At 48.6% G+C, this 18,975-nt stretch overlaps 1 protein-coding gene across 6 annotated transcripts in view; it reads left to right on the forward strand.

Moving 5' to 3' along the window:
- The window catches only part of SEC16B (SEC16 homolog B, endoplasmic reticulum export factor), a 46,126-nt gene that overhangs the window by 16,390 nt on the left and 10,761 nt on the right, over positions 1 to 18,975 (forward strand). For 5 of the 6 annotated variants that reach the window (XM_065554540.1, XM_065554543.1, XM_065554545.1 and 2 more), the window contains 9 exons: positions 51 to 186; positions 949 to 1,179; positions 3,704 to 3,801; positions 4,294 to 4,375; positions 5,429 to 5,546; positions 7,735 to 7,846; positions 10,277 to 10,382; positions 14,098 to 14,238; positions 18,333 to 18,446. In XM_065554540.1, coding sequence (XP_065410612.1) covers positions 51 to 186; positions 949 to 1,179; positions 3,704 to 3,801; positions 4,294 to 4,375; positions 5,429 to 5,546; positions 7,735 to 7,846; positions 10,277 to 10,382; positions 14,098 to 14,238; positions 18,333 to 18,446 — 1,138 coding nt within the window. The remainder of the gene's footprint in view (positions 1 to 50; positions 187 to 948; positions 1,180 to 3,703; positions 3,802 to 4,293; positions 4,376 to 5,428; positions 5,547 to 7,734; positions 7,847 to 10,276; positions 10,383 to 14,097; positions 14,239 to 18,332; positions 18,447 to 18,975) is intronic. The other variant, XM_065554542.1, reaches the window with a different exon arrangement.

An 18,975-nucleotide genomic window follows, 5' to 3' on the forward strand; every position in this document is an offset into this window, starting at 1 on the left:
AAGGATGTCCTGCCTTGCACTTGCCAACACCCTCTTTCTTGTTCCTGCAGGGAGGATTTGCACAAGGTGGATGTGATGACATTTTGCCAGCGCAAAGCAGCCATGAGCTGTGATTTGGAGACTGAGAGAGGCAGAGACTCAGCCCTGCTCTGGAAACTCTTGGTCCTCCTTTGCCGGCAGAATGGGGTGTGTGTTCTTTATGCATTGTGATGAGTGCCAGTCCTTATTAGTCTTTTTGGTTCAGTTAAGGATGGCTCGTTGTGAGAATCCCTTTTGTGTGTCTGAAGCAGCCAAGTGCTGCTGTGGGGGATCTTAAATGCATCTCACTCCCCCATTAATGCTGACCACTTCAGTGCAGCCCAAAGCACCAGGTACATAGAAGACACACCTCTCCAGGGCTGCTCACCCAAACCAGGTGCAGCACTTTTGAAATACCAATGTTCCAATGGAACAGCAGCACCTAAAGGGACACTGTCAACTTAATTTAGGAGACAACATTTCTGTCCAGAAGGAGATTAGTGTATCAAACCCAATCTGCGGGAGGCCTGCCACTGAATGTTAGAAGGAATCAGGACCAGACCACTGAGATATCTAAAGTTTGATTTTTGCTATTATGTCCCTGGTTGATGACTCGTTGCCTTGACTTTCTCTCCACTAACATTGTGTATATGTGATTAAGAATAGACTCTTTAATGACACTCACTAGGATAAAAATCATATGGGCCACCGATCCTCATGCTTCAGGGAATAGACTGACCAGGAGTGGTGGGTCAGGAAGGAATTACTCCCCATAGTATGGTAATAATTGGTGTGGTGCATTTGGGCGGATTTATACCTACCTCCATATTATGCAGTGTTGTTCACTGGCCAAGGCTGGATACCTGACTAAATGGGCCACTGGTCTTTACTAAGATGGCAGTTCTCATGTTCCTCTATTTCCCTGTGCAGTCCATGGTGGGCTCAGACACAGCTGAGCTGCTGATGCAAGACTGCAAGCGCCTGGAGAAGTATAAAAGGCAAGAGCCAGTGGCCAATCTGATCAACCTGACCAATGAAGAGTGGCCAGTGCAGGGCTCTGGGACACCAGACCTCCTCACTGGGGAGATCCCACCCAGCATGGAGACACCAGAGCAGAGAGTGGAGAAATTCACCAAGCTTCTCTTCTATGGCAGAAAGAAAGTAAGTAGGGTGCATGCACACTTGTGTCCGGAGACTCCCCACTGCTCCCTTTCTAACATTTTCACTGCCTGCAGAGGAAAAGGTGGGTTTTCCAGGTCCATGAACCTCTCTCTGTAATTGATTGCGGGGGGGGAGGGAGGGCGTTGCTGGCAGTGATACCTCCACAGTGCTCCTGTAACTCTGACTGGCTCAGAGAGCCAGAGGATTGGGCCCAGGTCTGTCTCTGACTGCAGTGTGGCGTCTATTGCTAATCCTCCCTTGGCCCAGTCTAACACTGGCTTGTCTTTTAAAGAGGGCTCTAATGGGTGGTAGTGGCTAAGGAAGGTCCCTGTGTCACCATGCCTTAGGGGATCACAACTGAGAATACCAAATTCAGGACAAGCTGCTGGGAAAAATGGCAGACATACCCCAAAACTGGTGTCAAGTATCAGAGGGGTAGCCGTGTTAGTCTGGATCTGTAAAAAGCGACAAAGAGTCCTGTGGCACCTTATGGACTAACAGACGTATTGGAGCATAAGCTTTCATGGGTGAATACCCACTTCGTCAGACGCATGTAGTGGAAATTTCCAGAGGCAGGTATAAATATGTAGGCAAGAATCAATCTAGATTCCAATACGTCTGTTAGTCTATAAAGTGCCACAGGATTCTTTGTCGCTTTTCCCAAAACTGGTGGTTATTCTTCCATGAGATATACCAATCCAGCAACAAAAGTAAACTTCTGTCTCACCACACTGGCTAACAAGAAGTCAGAAATGCAGCCTCCTTAGGTATTCCAGTCCTGGATTCAACACCCAGACACTAGACTTAATGATGAGTGGTTATTTAAAACCAGTTTAATCAAACAAAAGGTTCTTCTGATCCCAAAGGACCAGCCACATACCCAGATCAATATATAACTCAGATCTTACCCAATAATCATGCCGTTCCAATCTGTTAGTATCCCGAAATCTAAAGGTTAATTTATAAAAAAGAAAAAAAGAAAAGTGAGAGTTAAAATTGGTTAAAGAAATCAAATACATACGACAATTGCAAAGTTCTTGGATCAGGCTTGTAGCAGTGATGGAATTAAACTGCTGGCTTGTTAAATCTATGATTGCTTCCAAATCATTGGAAGGTCCTCAGTCCCTTGGTTAGAATGCTTCCATTATTATAAGTCCATAGTCCAGAGGTTTGAGCAGGAAAGAGGCAAAATGGAGATGTTTCAAGGGCCTTTTATAGCTTCTGCCAAGTGAAGGGAAACCCATTGTTCTAGTTTGTGGAAAATTACAGGTAACAAGATGGAGTTTGGAGTCACATGGGCAAGTCACAATACTGCATGCTTTGCTTAGTCACAGCAGAGGCACTTACTCATACTCTAGTTAGAATATCCCCAGAAAAGTTCATTAAGTGTAGATAGGCATCTTCCATGGTCCATTGTAAGTTAAGTGTTCTTTGATGGGCCATTCAACTTGAATAGTTCCTTCACAATGTGCTGGCTAAATACCTTGTGGGTGTTACCACAGGAGCAAACATTTGAAATACAAGTACATAGCTAATAATCATAACGTCAGATACAAAATAGCATACAAATAGCATAATCATATTCAGCAAATCATAACCTTTCCATAGACACCTTACTTGACATACTTTGTACAAGATTTGTTGCAATTATAGAATAGCGGTAGCAACAATGATCTATATGGTCATATTTTAATCAGATAATGTCACACCCTGTTTGTGGAATTAACCCCTGAATTGGCATTAGGGCAGAAGTGTCCCACTGTTGCTAACACCAGGGCAGCACCACTGATGATAGCAATTGCAGGAGCTCTGCTGTCGATAACCAGCATGACAGCTAAACCTGATTGGGGTGGGGTCTGGAACAATTTGTATAGTGGGGGTCCTGAGAGCCATTGAACCAAACTGTAAAACCCGTGTGTGAAGGAAACCACTTCAAGCTAGGGGGTGCAGCAACCCCTCCAGCACCCCTAGTTCCAGCTCTTTTGGGGCACAGTGTTCTAAACTATAATGGCCAAGGGCATCTCATCTAAGAGCTCCTGCGTTTGCTATCACAGTTGGAGCTGAACCGATGGTAGCAATGGTGGGAAGGAAAACCTCTAGTTCAGAGAAGGCTTTAGTGCCCAGTCTAGAATTCTGACTTTGTGGCATTAAGTACTAATAGGCAGCCTGAAGCTTGCAGTCAATGGGACAGCACTAATACTTTTGTACTGGTAGGAATAAACATAAGGAGGCCTGGGTGATGGAGAATAATTTCTCTAAGCTGGCTCCAGATGAGTAAACCCAACAGTCACATCATCCATTGCAGGCTTGAGCTGGCCCCACGTTTGGGGGGATATATTACACCCATGGAAAAAATCAATTCATTTCTCACAAGCCCGGCTCCCTGCAGATGGGTGGAAGCCCTAGGCCAGGGGAATCAGGCTGTAGGTCCCATGCTAGGCCTTGGAAAGTCAGGACCTTCCTTTCACAGCAGTGGGAGAGAGAGAAATGGTAACAGGACATTTTTTTTTTCTCTTGGCTGTAGGAAGCCCTGGACTGGGCCATGAGAAGCCAGCTGTGGGGTCATGCCCTATTCCTGTCAAGCAAGATGGACCTGAGGACCTACAGCTGGGTTCTATCTGGGTGGGTAGGAGCTGCCAGAGCATAGTGCTCAAGAACCCTTCACATCATTGGCCCCCTCCCCTGCTGTTCACAGCTGCATAACATCCCTGTTGAGTCTCCCGCTTTGTCCGTGCCTCACACAACCTGAGCCCTTGGATGGAGGATTTCTGCTGTTTGTCTCTCCCTGCCTTGGAGATGAGCAAGGGGTTTGGGCTCACCCATCAATCTCTCTTAGGTACTTACGTGGCCCCCTCACTGCCGTATCTGAAGGCTGCACACTCTTTAATGTATTTATCCTCACATGCCCTGTAAGGTAGGGAAGTGTTATCTACATGTTACAGAGGGGGAACTAAGGCACGGAGAGGCTAAGTGAGTTTCCCAGGGTCATAGACGAAGTTTAGCAGAGCAGGAATTGAACCCAGATCATCCATGTACTAGCTAGTGCTCTAATCACTGGATGGCCCTTCCTTCCTGTCAGCATAATGGCCCCGTCTCTCTGCTCTCGGTTTGCAGGTTCACCAGCACGCTGGCCCTCAACGACCCCCTGCAGACTCTCTTCCAGCTCATGTCCGGAAGGATACCTCAGGCAGCTCTGGTACTGAATGGAAAAGCATCTAGCTCCCTCCCCTCCCTCAACGCCTTGTGTTGGTGTGGGCTAGGAGAGCGGGCCTCAGTGGCACTCTGCAGTGCTTCATAGGATGACGTCTTAGTATCATCAGTTTGCCCTCTAGGATGTTCATTGCAGTGAACAGCAAAGTAATTGGCCATTTTTCACTGTGCTGCTAATCTGGCCACCTGCTGGTGGGATCAGGGTTCCTGCCTATTTCTGTTTGCCCCATGAGACTGGGGTAACCATATCCTGGTGCGGTGATGCGTTTGCACGTGCATGTCCGGACGCTGCCTCGATGCATGGTGACCCAGTATCATCACGTGCCAATGCAACATCGTGAGGCAGCACAGTGAACAGTCGGACTCTTTTAACTGTCTGGCTTACAGGGACAGGACAGATTTGTGCAAAGGGGGCTGTCCTGTGAATATGGGATTGGTGACAACCCCAGTATGACCTAGTGTCCCCTGCTAGCACCAGCACAATGCCATTCCTCTATAGGAATCTGATACAGCGGGGATGTAGCGTAAGAACCTAGCGCACTACGTAAATGGCACAGAGGTGGGGGAGGCATGGAGCTGACTTGCGGAAAGTTTCTGTGGAGGCGTGAAAGAGCAGAGGGGCCTGGAATTTGGGGGGACATGGAAAGCTCAGGCGGACAGAGGTAATGCAGGGATGCTGAGGTGGCCTGGCTCAGCTGATTGGAGTGGAGGTTGACACAGAGGCATGACGCTAGGTGAACGTTTTTGGTTACTCGGCATAAACTAATTGCCATTACGTTGGCTTCTTGCAGAAGGCACAAACTGCCAGGCACCATTAGTGAAGCCATAGCCAGAAGAAGGCGAAGAAAAATGCACTGTAACTTTTCTGCCTCCTCCGCCTTAAGGTCTTACTTGAACAGACATAGTCACCTCATTTCTTTATTCACAGACAGTGTTCCTTCCTTTGTGATGCTCTAATAGCTCTGTACCTAGTAAAGGCCAGATCAAGGAGCTAAAGCAGCCAAACTATCTATTAATCTTTCTTTGTTTCTGCTCCCAGTGCTGTGGGGATGGCAGGTGGGGAGACTGGAGACCACACCTGGCAGTGATGCTGTCCAACCAGGTTGGGGACACTGAGCTGAACCACCGGGCCATTGTCGCCATGGGAGACACCTTGGGTGAGGAGAGGTGATGACTGGGCCCAGCTGAGCGGCTCACACTTAGTGTCAGATAGGACGCCCCATTGTGCTCACATGTTTAGTATACTCTATTACTGGAGGTGGGAGGATGGTGACTTAATGGCTAACGCTGCCCCCAGGTTCAAAACCACCCTGATGGAAATAAGCTCGGTTCTGTCCCCACTGTAGAGTCATCCACATCACCTTCACCACCTCACACAGCTTGGCCTCGCTGGGAGTGTGCACTGAGCACCACTTGGAGTGCCATCTGGCTCATTTCAGACCAGCAGTTGGGATCATTGGTGGTGCATAGCTGGAAAGTTCCTACTACTGCTACCTGGAAAAGAGGAGCTCAGATATTTAATTTCCAGTTGCAATAAGATTTGCTGCCACTCAGAAATGTACAGGTCAACTTTTTCTGATGTGGATGGCTAAAGGTAGACACCTAAATTAGAAAAGGGCTTTTCCAAGATGCCAGGGCCGGCTCCAGGATGTTTGCTGTCCCAAGCGGCAAGAGAAGAAGAAAAAAAAAAAAGCCGCAATCGCGATTGGTGGCAGTTCCACTGCGCCGCTTTCTTCTTTGGCGGCACTTTGGCGGCAGGTCCTTCCCTCCAAGAGGGACCGAGGGACCCGCTGCCGAATTGCCGCCGAACAGCCCGACGTGCCACCCCTTCCCCTTGGCCGCCCCAAGCACCTGCCTGGAGCCGGCCCTGGAGACGCTGAGCACACAGAGCTCCCGCCGGCCCAGGCTTCCCTCCTGCAGAAGCCAAGTTCAGTTCTTTAATTTTTGTCTATGTGTATGGACCCCGACATATACTTCAGTGGGGCAGAGAGAGGCCATGTGAGAACAGGTTGCTGACAAGGTGCCTGCAGGGTAAGGTGAGCACACCTAGGAATGGTGGGATGGCTGGGATCTGCTCAGCTCTCTTGGCCAGCCTGGATGTGTGTCTGTGGAATTGGTGGTGTGAGTGGATATCTGTTCAGCTCTCTTGGCTAGCTTGGGCTTGTGCTCCTTGCATGCAGTTGGGAGTGAGTTTGCATCATGGAGTGGTTTAAATGGGTGCAGTTCATGCTGTTGTGAACTCATTGCCCACCATGAAGGAACTATGCGTTGGGGCCACTTGCATACATTCAGAGAGGTACTGGCTGCCTTCTCACCCCTGAGCCATCAGATGCCAGCCACTGGTCTCGCCTGCCCCTGCATAGGTCATTCTGGGGGACTGGTGCAGCAGCCTTTTCTCTTGTGAATTCCCTACACTGTGACCCTGGGGTGACCTCTTGCTTCCAAGCTGAACAACCCTTTATTTCCTCTTTAGCTAAGCCGCATGACTGTATTATTAAATTACTGCACAGCTTCTATTAAAGTGCCATAAGATGCCTTGGCAGCACCAGGGGCTATGTAAGCTGTTATGAACAGATGTGTATGTTTGTGAGTCTTGACAAGATTGTGCATCTGCTCCTTTCCATGTAATTGTGTAGTGTATGCAATTGTGACTGCGTGTCTGTGCGCTTGTGCCCACAGGCCAGTATCTGCATGCATACCCTTGCCCATATACCTGTGAGCCTGGCTGCCTTTAACACAACGAGCCAACATGTTCCAGGGCAATGTAACGTGTGTGTGTGTGTGTGTGTGGAGACGTACAGCAGTATATGTGCAGACATGGGTGTAAGTAACTGTGTAAAGACAGGTGTGCAGGGTGGCAGGGAAAGGAATGGGAATACTGCTCTGCCTTGCACGCTCAGTCAGATAATAGACACTGTATACTCCTGCTGGTGAAATATCCCTATCGCAGGCTCTGAAATGCATACCTCTGCCCTAGTGCATGAGTCACAGATATGGCTGACAGAGAGACTTAACCGGCTTATTCTTAGTGCCACTTATGCGGTGACAATGGTAGAAAGCCTCGCCACAGATTTTGCTACATTGAAACATCCCGAAGAAGCTAAATGGGAGCCAGACACTTACTGGCATGTGCTTCTGCCACCCAGTCAGGTCATCTAATGGAAAATTAAACTTGATGAGTAGCAAAATAACAGCCGTGCAAGAGGACGTAGGGTGTGGGGGTTTCCTCGGGGTTGGGGGTCTTGAATGGGCAGAGAGGGGAGATGGATACAGCTGTTTTGTCATGTGCGCATTTGAAGGTGTATTTTTGTTGTGACTGGCTTTTGTCCCTTTTCTCCTGTCCAGCTGGGAGAGGGTTAATAGAAGCTGCTCACTTCTGCTATCTAATGGCGAATGTCCCTTTTGGTCACTACGGGGTTAAGACAGACCACATTGTCTTGCTGGGCAGTGACCCCAGGTGAGTAAGCCAAGCATGCAGGTTCCTGCAAATATTTACAGCTGTCATTCTTAGGAGTCAGAACAGCTCCCCCAGGGATCTCCAATGGCTTTACAAACAGGAACTAACACTCCTTGGAAGGAGATCTAGTTTATAGTTTATTTTTTGTTGTTGTTTAACATTCCATTTTAATTGAAGATGTTACCAGGCAGAGACTTTAGGAACAGGAAGGTGGAATGCTGCACCTAAGGCCATCTCTAAAACAGTGGTATATCTGGGAACAGGACCCAGGAGTTCCCTGCTAACCTCGCTAGAGCGCTGTGCATTGTGCTAATGGTCGAAGGTATATTGGGAATGATGATGCCATTCAGAGATTGGCACTATCAATGGTGCCGATTCAGAGATTTCTTGAGGGGAAAAATTCCAGTCCCTGCCTCCCCCCAATACTGAAGACCCTGTTCCATCCCCTGCTCATTCCTCCCACCCCGCAGGGACCCCAGGTTTCCCTTGGCTGGGGAGTCTCCCCGCTCTCTTACTCACATACCACGTGAGCTGGTGCCACCAGGAGTCCAGTCTTGGCGCACTCCCCCGCACTCCAGGAACAGACTCCCCATGTGCCAGTTCACAATGCCACTCAATGAAATTGGACCAGTCGTCCCTCTGTCTATATGGAGGGGTGGCCGGGTCACATTTCAATGGCATGGCAACCACGCAGCTGGAGCAGCGCTCCAAATCGCTGCACCCTAGGTGACCGAAAATGCCGCTGTTGGGTATTTGATTGATTGTGTTGAGCCAGCTAGTTACAATGGGGGAGGCCCAACCCAAGTTCTAAAGAGCCTTGGAGGGAGCTCCACTTGGCACTCATTCTAGAGGTGGAGGGGCTTAGGCGCTGAAAGGGCAAGGGATGCTCTCAAGGATACACAGTAGGTCCGTGGAAAGAAAGACACACTGAACTCTGACGCTCACAGGGCACTGAAGGGGTTATGCTTGGCAGCCATGTTACCTCCTGGATTTGCGGGTTGAGCCTTTCATTGTAGTCACATTCATGGGGATGCATTGAAGCAGCTCAGCACCCAGGCAGCAGCAGTGTGCAGTGCTTGAGGTAGACGGGTGTTTGGGCAGCAGTACATTTGATAATGTGGGGAGATGTTTTAACACACTTGAGCGTTTTCCTCCTTGCCCACCCTCTGCCTTCCAAGCCCAAAAACATAAATACCCCCACCCACATATATCAATAACTGGAGACTGGGTGTATGCCCCAGGTGTCGGCTGGGGAGAACCCACCTGCCATTAACCAAACTGTCCACTGGATGTCACTGAGACTCCTGGTTCTAAAAACCAGGCTACTGACTGAAGTGACTTCAGCTCTGTCTCTCTGGAAGAGAGTAATGATCCGTTTCATTTGGAGGGGCTCTTTGCTCTGGATCTCCGAATGAAGGTCACTGCTCAGCAGCCCCATCTCACTTGGTCTGATTCACTGCTGCCTGGAGTTATCGTTTACATCTGGGCAAAGTGGATGTAAAAAGCTGTCCACTTGGAATGGACATGTGTGAATAATTGCACAGAGGGTAAAAGGCAGTGGAAAGCAGGTCCACAGTCTGCAGGGCTGCCTAGTAGAATCCAGATCCCCATTGATTGAGTGTGGTAGATAGAGTAGTTTACTGTAAAGGGACAAAATATTTTTTAAGGGCTGGGATTTTCAAAGAGTTCAAGGCAGGCCATCTCCCTCAGGGCCCAGCCAGAAATCTTACTTACTAAAAAATTCCTGCATGTTTCTAGCAGTCCAGATACTACCAGTGAAAGGATTTTAACAATCTAATTTGCTTTTTGCCATTTATGCTGTTTGTTCCTTTTTAGCATCATGGAGGTTTCAGACTTGCCACATTTACAAATACCATGTCACACACTTAAACAATGCACAGGTGCCTCTAGTAAACACTTATTAATATTGCAGAGGTTTTCTGCTGCTGTGTGAGCTAGAGGGATTTGGGGTGTGCCCTGTGGGTCTGCATGTGCTGGAGGGGCAAGGGAGTGCCGCGTGGAGTGTGTCTGTGAGTGAATGGGGTGGGTGTTATAGGATGTTAAAGAAGATTGCCGTACCTCGTCACGTCCTTGCTTTTAAAGGTTTCAGAGTGGTAGCCGTGTCAGTCTGTATCAGCAAAAAGAACGAGGAGTACTTGTGGGTGCCACAAGTACTCCCCATTCTTTTTGCTTTTAAAGGTTCGTGTGGATGGGTTTGGTGCTTACCTGCTTTATAAGGAAGCTTTTGTTGGTGGGATTTGACTGGCTGTGGCATTAATCAGTTTCACTTTTGCTCCTAGTCAGTTTAACATTCTGAAGATTGGTGGGGTGAGGGATGGACACTCCGTATCCCAGACATGCAGGTTTATCATGGAGAGGAAGAGTCTTGCTTTCTGTTCCTGTCCTCACCTCTCTGCCTTCTCCTTTCAGTCAGACATTTGTACAGTTTGCCAAGACGGAATCTATCCTAAGGACTGAAATCTTTGAGTATTGTCAGATGCTGGGACATCCCAAATCCTTCATCCTCTCCTTCCAGGTAATGGAAACAGTCAGGTACAGCCAGTACATTTGATGCGCAGAGCCACAAGTGATCAATGTGCTGTAATGTAACCTCTCCACAAATCACAACCTAATGCATTTCTGATATGCCTTTTGCCACAGACTATGGTATAAAATTACTTTCTGCATTCAAATGATCCCTAAAGGACTTTGCTATCCTCCATGCCTTGCTTCACCCAGTGTTGTTTACAGATAGATTTTTCTCTTTTCTTCTTCTTCCATCTCCTGTCTAAGCACCATCCTCAGCCTCAACCGTTGCTGGCTGGGTACATCCTCACCCCGTATAGACAGCTCAGGACAATGTCTCAATTTCTATAACCCAGAGTTGAGGGTGAGAGGTGATTTTCATCCCCTCTATGTCTGGGAAGTGAATTGGGAGCTCGTGAAGTATAGGATGCATTAGTATTGGCAAAGTACACGCAGGCACTGCACCAGCTTCCTCACCCAGTATTGCCAGTGCATGTCAATGCCAGCCCTGCTGTGCCCTTGTTCTTTCAGTCCTACCCTTACTGTGCCAATGCATCTCTGTCCTCACCTGAAGGGTGCCTTGCTATTCCATACCTGGGTACTACATACAGCTCTGTTGATGGCCAGCGTCATCTAGTCATTAGAATAAGGGACTAGGACTTGCCATTGGCAAGTTGTATGGCTGCGTGCCTCAGTTTCCCCGCCCATGTAAAGAATTTGCTAATTCTCACCTGTGTCGCTGTGGGGTTGTGAGGCTTTATATAGCATTTGTAAAGTGGTAATGATGAAAGGAACTATAGAAAGGCAGAGGTCCCTGGCCTGAATCCACAAAGGGACTTAGGAACCTAACCCCCAGACTTAGGCACCTAAGGCCCATTTTTAGGCCCCGCTGCTGTTCACAAAAGCCCTGCTCAGCAGCTGCCGAATCCTGTGGGTGCCTAAACTCACTCGGGGCCTAAATTTGCACTGTAAAAGTTCTCTAGGTGCCAAAATTTCTGCCTTCTGAGTTTGCTGGCTCACTGTAGACACCCAGACCACTGTCTCACATCTAATGCCCAGAGCGATCCATAACCTGGGGGAAGATAGATGTTTGTCCGCCTAACGTGTGTGCGGCCTGATCTAGTGGGCATGCCTAACTCCACACAAAACAGCGAGGGGTCGGAAGAGAGCTTCCCTTATAACCTGTAATGATTAGGGTACTCACCCTGGATGTGGGCGACCATTGGTTCAAATCCCCCCTCACCCTGATGAGAAGGGATTTGAACAGGGCTCTGCCACTTTTCAAGTGAGGGCCTGAACCACTGGACTTTAGAGTCATTCTTGCTTGGGCCCAATTAATATTTAATTATTCATGTATTTAATTGAAGTGGCACAACCTCAATAGGAGAGATCGAGGGAAACCTACATCAGACTATCCCATAGGGCAGATCCTTCTACAAATCCCTTTTCCTCATCAGGTAGAAGGGGGGACTTGAACTGGTAGCCTCCCATATCTGCTCCTCCTTCCCCGCCCTCAGCTGTTTTGCATGGAGTTAGGCGTGCCTACCAGATCGGGTCCCACATGTGGCTTGGGTGGAGGAGGGCCTATCTTCCCCCCATTTATGGATCACTAGCGGAGATAGATGCCTCCCTGCAACCTGGACATAGGCTCAGAACTCTGTGAGGGGGCAGGGCTTAGAGCACACCCCTGCTTTGGCATCTCCCATTGGCCAACATGCTGGCTTTCATGGATTGCAGTCTAAGGCACCTACTGTTGGGATTCCCTCCAAGACCTTTTCTGCTTGGCTTATCCAGAGCACCTCGTTCTCTTCTGGGAGAACACTTCATCCAGTTCTCTGGGACCCCTGAAACTCAGTTTGACTCCAGCTCGTCACTCCGGTTACTTAATTAGGCATGTGACAGCTCTTCATCCACGCTGGCTAGGCCCAGACGCAGGGAGTTTAGGTACAGGGTGATACCACAATTCCAATTCATGTCACACAGCATATTATATACACATTTTCCTAGCTATTAACCTCTATGTATCTCACATGTAAAGACCAATCGCTTTGCAGAATGTGTAAGGCAAGCATCTCAGTTCAGGGTGTTTCTGCCTACTGTGTTTACTATAGACATACCCACAACAGTGAGTGTAGTTAGCTTCTGCTTCGCTTATTTACAATAAACGCATTCATAATAGTTGTTTCAGCAGTTATTTGTTTGGGCTTGTCTTGTCTTATCTTGGGCTTCTCCATGGCAGCTAAGCCAGCCCTACTCCTGTGTCTCCCCATTCATTGTATAGGGAGTCTAGGCGCCTAACTCAGGCTTTGTGGCTCCCGTTGTTGTGCCAGTGATTTTCTAGGCACCTAAAAATTAGGCATTACAATAGCTAAATCCCTTTGGGGATCCAGGCCCATTTACTAGTGTCACTGCTATTTATCACTGTCTGTCCCGGCCTGTAGAACCTCTCGTCACGTCCAGTCTTAAACACTGCCACCATCATAACCCTGACCTGCCACGCCCCCTGCTACTCCAACCCTGGCTGCTTTTGTCCCAGGTGATTCACAGCCTTGGGGTTCTGTAGGGTCCATAGGTGCTCAGTCTCCTTTATCATCTAGTGACCCAGGAGGCTGCAGCTCTTCTTTTCTTACACAAAACTGCAAAGAGTCACCTTTCAGCTAGACTCACCGCCATGTGCTCTGCGAGGGGCCGCCCTTGAAATCCACCTGGAGGACTTGAGTCTCCGCTCCCTTTCACACCCGTGCAGAGGAAGTGCAAAGCAGAACGGTGACGGTTACACACTTTGCACAGATGCGAAGCAGTGAGAGATCAGGCCCTCCCTGGGCTCAGCAGAGCTTCCTCAATGGAGGGTCTTTTGAATTCACTCCCCTTCACAGATCATCAGAGCATGAGTCTAGCAAGTTTCAGGGCAGAGTGCCACACGTATTTATCTGCTTTAGTTTTTGCCTAGCTTTCCCTTCTCTAATAGCCATGCGTAACTGATGTACTTTTAACATTGTGCATAAGCACCCAGCTGCTGCAGCCTCAAGCGTTGCACAAATCAGGTGAATAAATAAATATTTCTGGCTAGGGTCGTCCCCCACAGATCTGCTGGCACATCTTTACCCTGACTTCAAAACCAGCCTCACTGCAATTCCAGCCGCGAGCCTGAGGTGAGCCGAGCCAGCTAGCTTGCTGCAATGGATGGTGGGTTTTTGATATGGACAAACGCCCCTTACAGATCATAATGAGACCTTCAGTCCCACTGCATCTAAGACATGACCAATTGAGCCTGTCTCTATTTCGTGCCTTTCTAAGCGGACATGTTAATGCGGAATTCCGAGATATGGCATGGTGCTGCAATAGGGCTGGGCTGTTCCCTCCTTGACTGCAAGTTGGTATTTCATTGTCTAGGCACTGAGAGACCCCCGCTAGGCTAGGTGCAGCACAGATGCATAGGGAGAGAGAGTCTATGCCCCAAAGAGCCAACAGTCTAAATAGAGAAGACTGGCAAGGGGAAACAGGCACAGAGAGGGAAGTTACTCAAGGTCACAAAGCAGAGCCAAGCTAGACTCTAGGTCTCCTGATTTGCAGTGCTGTGTGCTACCCACTGGGCCATGCTGCCTCTGAGTCAGACACCTCCATCAAGGCTGTACAGGGACCTCACCTTCTGAGCAACTGGGCTGCTTCTTCCTTCCTTTTCTTCTCCTCGCCTGGACAGTCATTTTTCTCGTTCCTTTTCCAAGGTGTATAAACTCCTTTACGCTGCACGCCTGGCGGACTATGGTCTCACCTCCCAGGCCTTGCATTACTGCGAAGGGATTGGCACAGCTCTGCTAGACCAGACCCAGGCCAGCCATCCGGTGCTGTTAGAACAGGTTATCAAGGTGCGTCTCTTGTAACCAGTCCTTGTTTGCTTTGGCTGTGGGTGGGGGTTAGCTGAAGTGTTGAATGGGTGAAATCCTGGCCCTGCTGGTAGCTTTGCCCTTGATTTACATGAGGCAGGATTTCGGGAATGCTGTCAAGTTGCCTAGGCCTATATAACAATCAACCTTCTGCTGTTAGGAAATGTCTCTGAGCCCCTGGAGCTCCCAAGAGCTCAGCACTTCTGAAAATCAGCCCCGAACATCTATTTGCTGGAGTATGACAACTAAGCTCAACCCAGTACATACATGAGTCCTTTGGGATGCAATAGGCTGTGCTGTCTGGCTGCCTCTGGTGATTTTTCCGTAGCAACTGCCTAAATGAGATATGTGCTGGCCTCACCCATGGTGCTGAAACAACGATGCAGGAGCCAAGTCTAATATCAAATAAAGGGGAGTGGAGGGGGAAGGGGCATCATGTGCCAACTAGGAAAGAACACAAAATTGCAGAAGAAGGAAATCTCACTTTGAAGCTTCTACAAAGTTAAAAATGGTGGAGACTTATGAAGTTAAAATCTATTTTAAAAATGGTTCTTGATACTTCCTGTTGAATGTATCATTCTGGGATAACATTTGCAAACTCAGGTGTTATAACGGATTCCGAGGATGTCTGTGTGTGTCCATAGGCAGCTACTTAGGTATTCACTATTAGAACTGGTCTGACTTGCATTAGAAGGAATATTCCACAAGAAATCATAATCTCACAACAGCTACAGGATTTGGGGTGTGTTATTGAAGTTGTCAGAGCTGGGTATTATTGTTGTTATTTTATGGTAAGATGTTGTAATTTTCACATCTATTTTAGGGATTAAAGTATGCAGAAGTCTTTATTTTAAACCAGAAAATGTCCTATTTTGTCATGTTTGGGATGGTGTTAGAAAAACAAGCCAACCCCTTTGTCCCAAAAAACCAGAAGAATGAGCATCAGCACCTGGCTCTTACATAGGGCTTTTCATCAGTAGAGCTCAAAGCACTTGACAAAGGAGGACAGTATCCTTGTACTCATTTCCCAGATGCGGGGACTGAAGCACAGAGCAGGGAAGTAATGTGCTCAAGCCAGTGCCAGGGCTAGAATTCAAGTCTTTGGCATGGCAGTTAGGTGCTCAATCAACTAGACTACATTGCCTCCCTGTTTGTGGATGAAGCTCCAGTGATACAGGTGACTGCACTGATCCCTTTAGTAGGCAGCTGTCTCTTGAACCATTTGGCTCTATAATACTGACAGTGGCACATGCCCTTTCTGCAGTACGACCTTGTCATTGTCCTGGACCCATTCATAGTCTATCCCATTCATCTTTCTCTGAGTTCTATTTCCTGCTAAAGCTCCATTGTGTGGAGCCCAGGGAACAATACAGTCAAAACCTAATTCACCTGAAATGAAGCAAAAGAAATATTTCCTGGTCATTGCCACAACGTAGATTAAAGAGAGAGAGAAAAAATACTTAGGTAATACACACCTGAGGCAGGTGCTGTGAAAATCCCTGTCACACTAGCCCTAAAGTTGGAGTTACATAATGTTGTAGCACTTACCTGGATCCACCTGTTGTGGAAACCTATTTACTCTAACAGCCTCTCAGATGGGCCATTCTGCTGGGAATAACACTTCTCCTGCGAGAACGGGCTTTCAGATGAAAAACCAGCACAGTTATAGCACCTCTCTTGTCTTTGATGTTGCAGACTGTGTTACGAATTATGATCCCCATTAGTGTTTGATTAAGACTTCCCTTCCTTTGAAGCCGGGGATGATTTACAACCAGGTGTTGGTTCATTAATACTGGATCAAAGCACCTATTAGCTTTTGGATTAAGCATCCTCCCATTTAGGAATAATCACACTTCTAATTTCTTGTCTCTTGGTATTGGTTTAGAATGAACCCATGTCTGTATCTGACAAGATCTGACCCAGCCCACCTGGACAAACAACTTCTCCCATATGGTTCCATTTGCTCATACACCAGGAATCTCTCCTCACTCACTCTCCTGTTAATTATTGTCCCTAGTTGCAGGCTGTGGGTGTCTGTCTTGTCTGTAAGCTCTTTGGGGCAGGGCATGTGTTTTACTCTATGTTCGTATGTTTTACTGCACAATCTCCATCATCATCATTAATAATAACCCTTAACTAATGTCTTGGGCTAGTAACCCCTGGCCAATTAGCTGTCACTTGATCAAAGGCAATGGTGTTACACTGGCTAGTGGTGAATTAGCCCGTCTCTTTGTCTGGCTAAAGTGTGTCTCTGTCACCTTCTATGGAGCAGACGTCATGAGTGTGTCAGTTACAGAGTCATGCTAAGAGTTCAGCCAGGTATCTAACAGCTCACAACTTAGTGGAGCAGTGGTGTGGTCCAGCAGGTAGGGCTCTGGACAGCAAGTCAGGAGGCCTAGGTTCTAGGCCCAGTTCTGCCCCTGACTTGCTGTATCTCCTTAGGCAGGTCTTTTAACTGCTATATCAATAGTGTGATTTTCCCCCTTCCTTTGGCAAGTGCGTAGGGAGCTGAGCACCCCATTACCATGTGTCTCGTCTGACAGTCAGAAAGAATGGTAAAAATCATAAAGCCCAATTACAACACAGAGGAGAAAACTGGGCAAGTTCCTTCTGACCTGATGTACTTTCTGTGCCTGAAAAGGCTGATGGGTATGGGTGTGTGCTACACATCTTGGCATATCTTTGGTACCCTAAAGAGAGAGAACAATGGCGTGTGCCAAGTGACCCTGATTTTGCCCTTATAGAGTTCTTGCAGTGCTTTACAAACAGGAGTGAAGTCAGGCTCTGTGAGGTGAGTGTTATACGCATTGTACTGATACACAGTGAGAGATTTGCTCAGGTCACGCAGTGAGTCAGTGGCAGAGATTAGAGATGGAAGCCATGAAGCCTGACTCCCAGACTCATGTTCTAGCCACTGCGAACACTCCCTCCACCTCCCACAGGAGTTATGTGGCTAGCACCCAGGAGTGGAAGCCAGGAAATCTGGGATCCCTTACTGGTCCTGCTGATGGATAACTGTGCATAGGCACCAACTCTGTGGGTGCTCCGGGGCTGGAGCACCCACGGGGGAAAATTAGTGGGTGCTCTGCACCCACCGGCAGCCAAGCTCCCCTCACCCCCCACCCCACCTCCTCCTCCCCTGAGCGCACCACAACCCCGCTCCTCCACCTGCCTCCCAGCGTTTCCCGCCTGTCCGCCTCCAAACAGCTGTTTGGCGGCATTAACAAGCTCTGGGAGGGAGAGGGAGGAGTGGGGACGTGGTGCGCTCAGTAGAAGAGGCAGGGAAGAGGCAGGGCCAGGGTGGGGATTTGGTGAAGGAGTTGGAATATTGACAGGGAGGGGGCGGAGTTGGGCTGGGGCAGGGCCACCCAGAGGATTCAGGGGGCCTGGGGCAAAGCAATTTCAGGGGCCCCTTCCATAAAAAACGTTGCAATACTATAGAATGCTATATTCTCGTGGGGGCCCCTGCGGGGCCTGGGGCAAATTGCCTCACTTGCCCCCCCCCCCCCCCCCCCCCGGACAGCCCTGGGCTGGGGACTTTGGGGAAGGGGTTGGAAGGGGGCGGAAGAGGCGGGGGCTGGGCCTCATGGAAGGGGTGGAGTGGGGGTGGGGCCGGAGGCGGAGTGGGGGTCAAGCACCCATGTGAAAGAGTGTAAGTCGGTGCCTATGTAACTGTGGACCCTTGGGGGAGTCACGCAGATCTCTTTGTGTTTCAGTTTGCCCACTTGGAAAATGAGGATAATGGTCCTGACCTAGCTCACAGGGGTGGTGTTTGTAAAGTGCTTTGAGATCCTCTGAGGGAAGGTTAGGGAAGGTACAGCACCTAGCCCAACAGTTCTGGCCCCTCTGGATGTTACTGCAATAGAAATAATAAAGGTGCTATATAAATGTCGAGCGTTATTCTTATGTATTTTTTATGAGGAAATGCTGCACTCATTGAGTTAACAGCTTTTCCCTGGTCCATGTGCCTAGCAGCTCATTAATTGCTATGACTGTCAATCTGTGCTCTCTGCATCTGAGAGGTTAACAGGATAAAGCATCTGTTCTCCACCGCCTTCTCCCCCACCACTGCACAGCTTGCAGAGCAGCTGAAGCTCTCTGACCCATTGCTACTGGAAAGACCTGAGCAGGAACAGAACCTGGAACCCGACTGGCTCGTCCAGCTCCGAGCCCGAGGCCAACAATGGGAGGTGAGAATGATGGGATTTGGAGTGGCTCTTTCGGTCATGTTTCATGATTGCCACAGTCCTCTGGGGTGGGTGAAACAGGATGTGCTATGTGACCAGTCTCTATGATGTGGTCAGTCTGCAGGTGCGTCCTTTCCCTGCATAGTAAGTCCTAGGTAAGTGTTTAGAAAGGCACTAAGGTCCCAAGGGGATTTCTTACCTGGGTTCTGGAAGGCTTCTTCCTTCCCCTTCTTTCTTGGAAAGCACACTGTTGATACTGTGCAAAGCTCTGTGATGGCTAGCATCACAGGCCCTCTCCTGTTGAACCTCAAGGTCTCCATGGAAGTGGGAGGGAATGTATCGCCCAGAACTCATAGTGGTCTCTGGGCTAGGCACTAGTGAGCCAAAAAGCATCATGCTGGGTAAGAAACACCTTCCCCTGTCTTGTTTTTAGGAAAGTGATTAGAAGATGAGAAGGTTTGTTGTGCAAAGAGTTCCTCTTTGTGTGTGTGTGAGGATGTTGCAGGTGGTTTCATCTCTATATGCTTAGAGA

This window comes from Chrysemys picta, chromosome 8, assembly GCF_011386835.1.
Source record: "Chrysemys picta bellii isolate R12L10 chromosome 8, ASM1138683v2, whole genome shotgun sequence".
NCBI classification, from domain to species: Eukaryota; Metazoa; Chordata; order Testudines; family Emydidae; genus Chrysemys; species Chrysemys picta.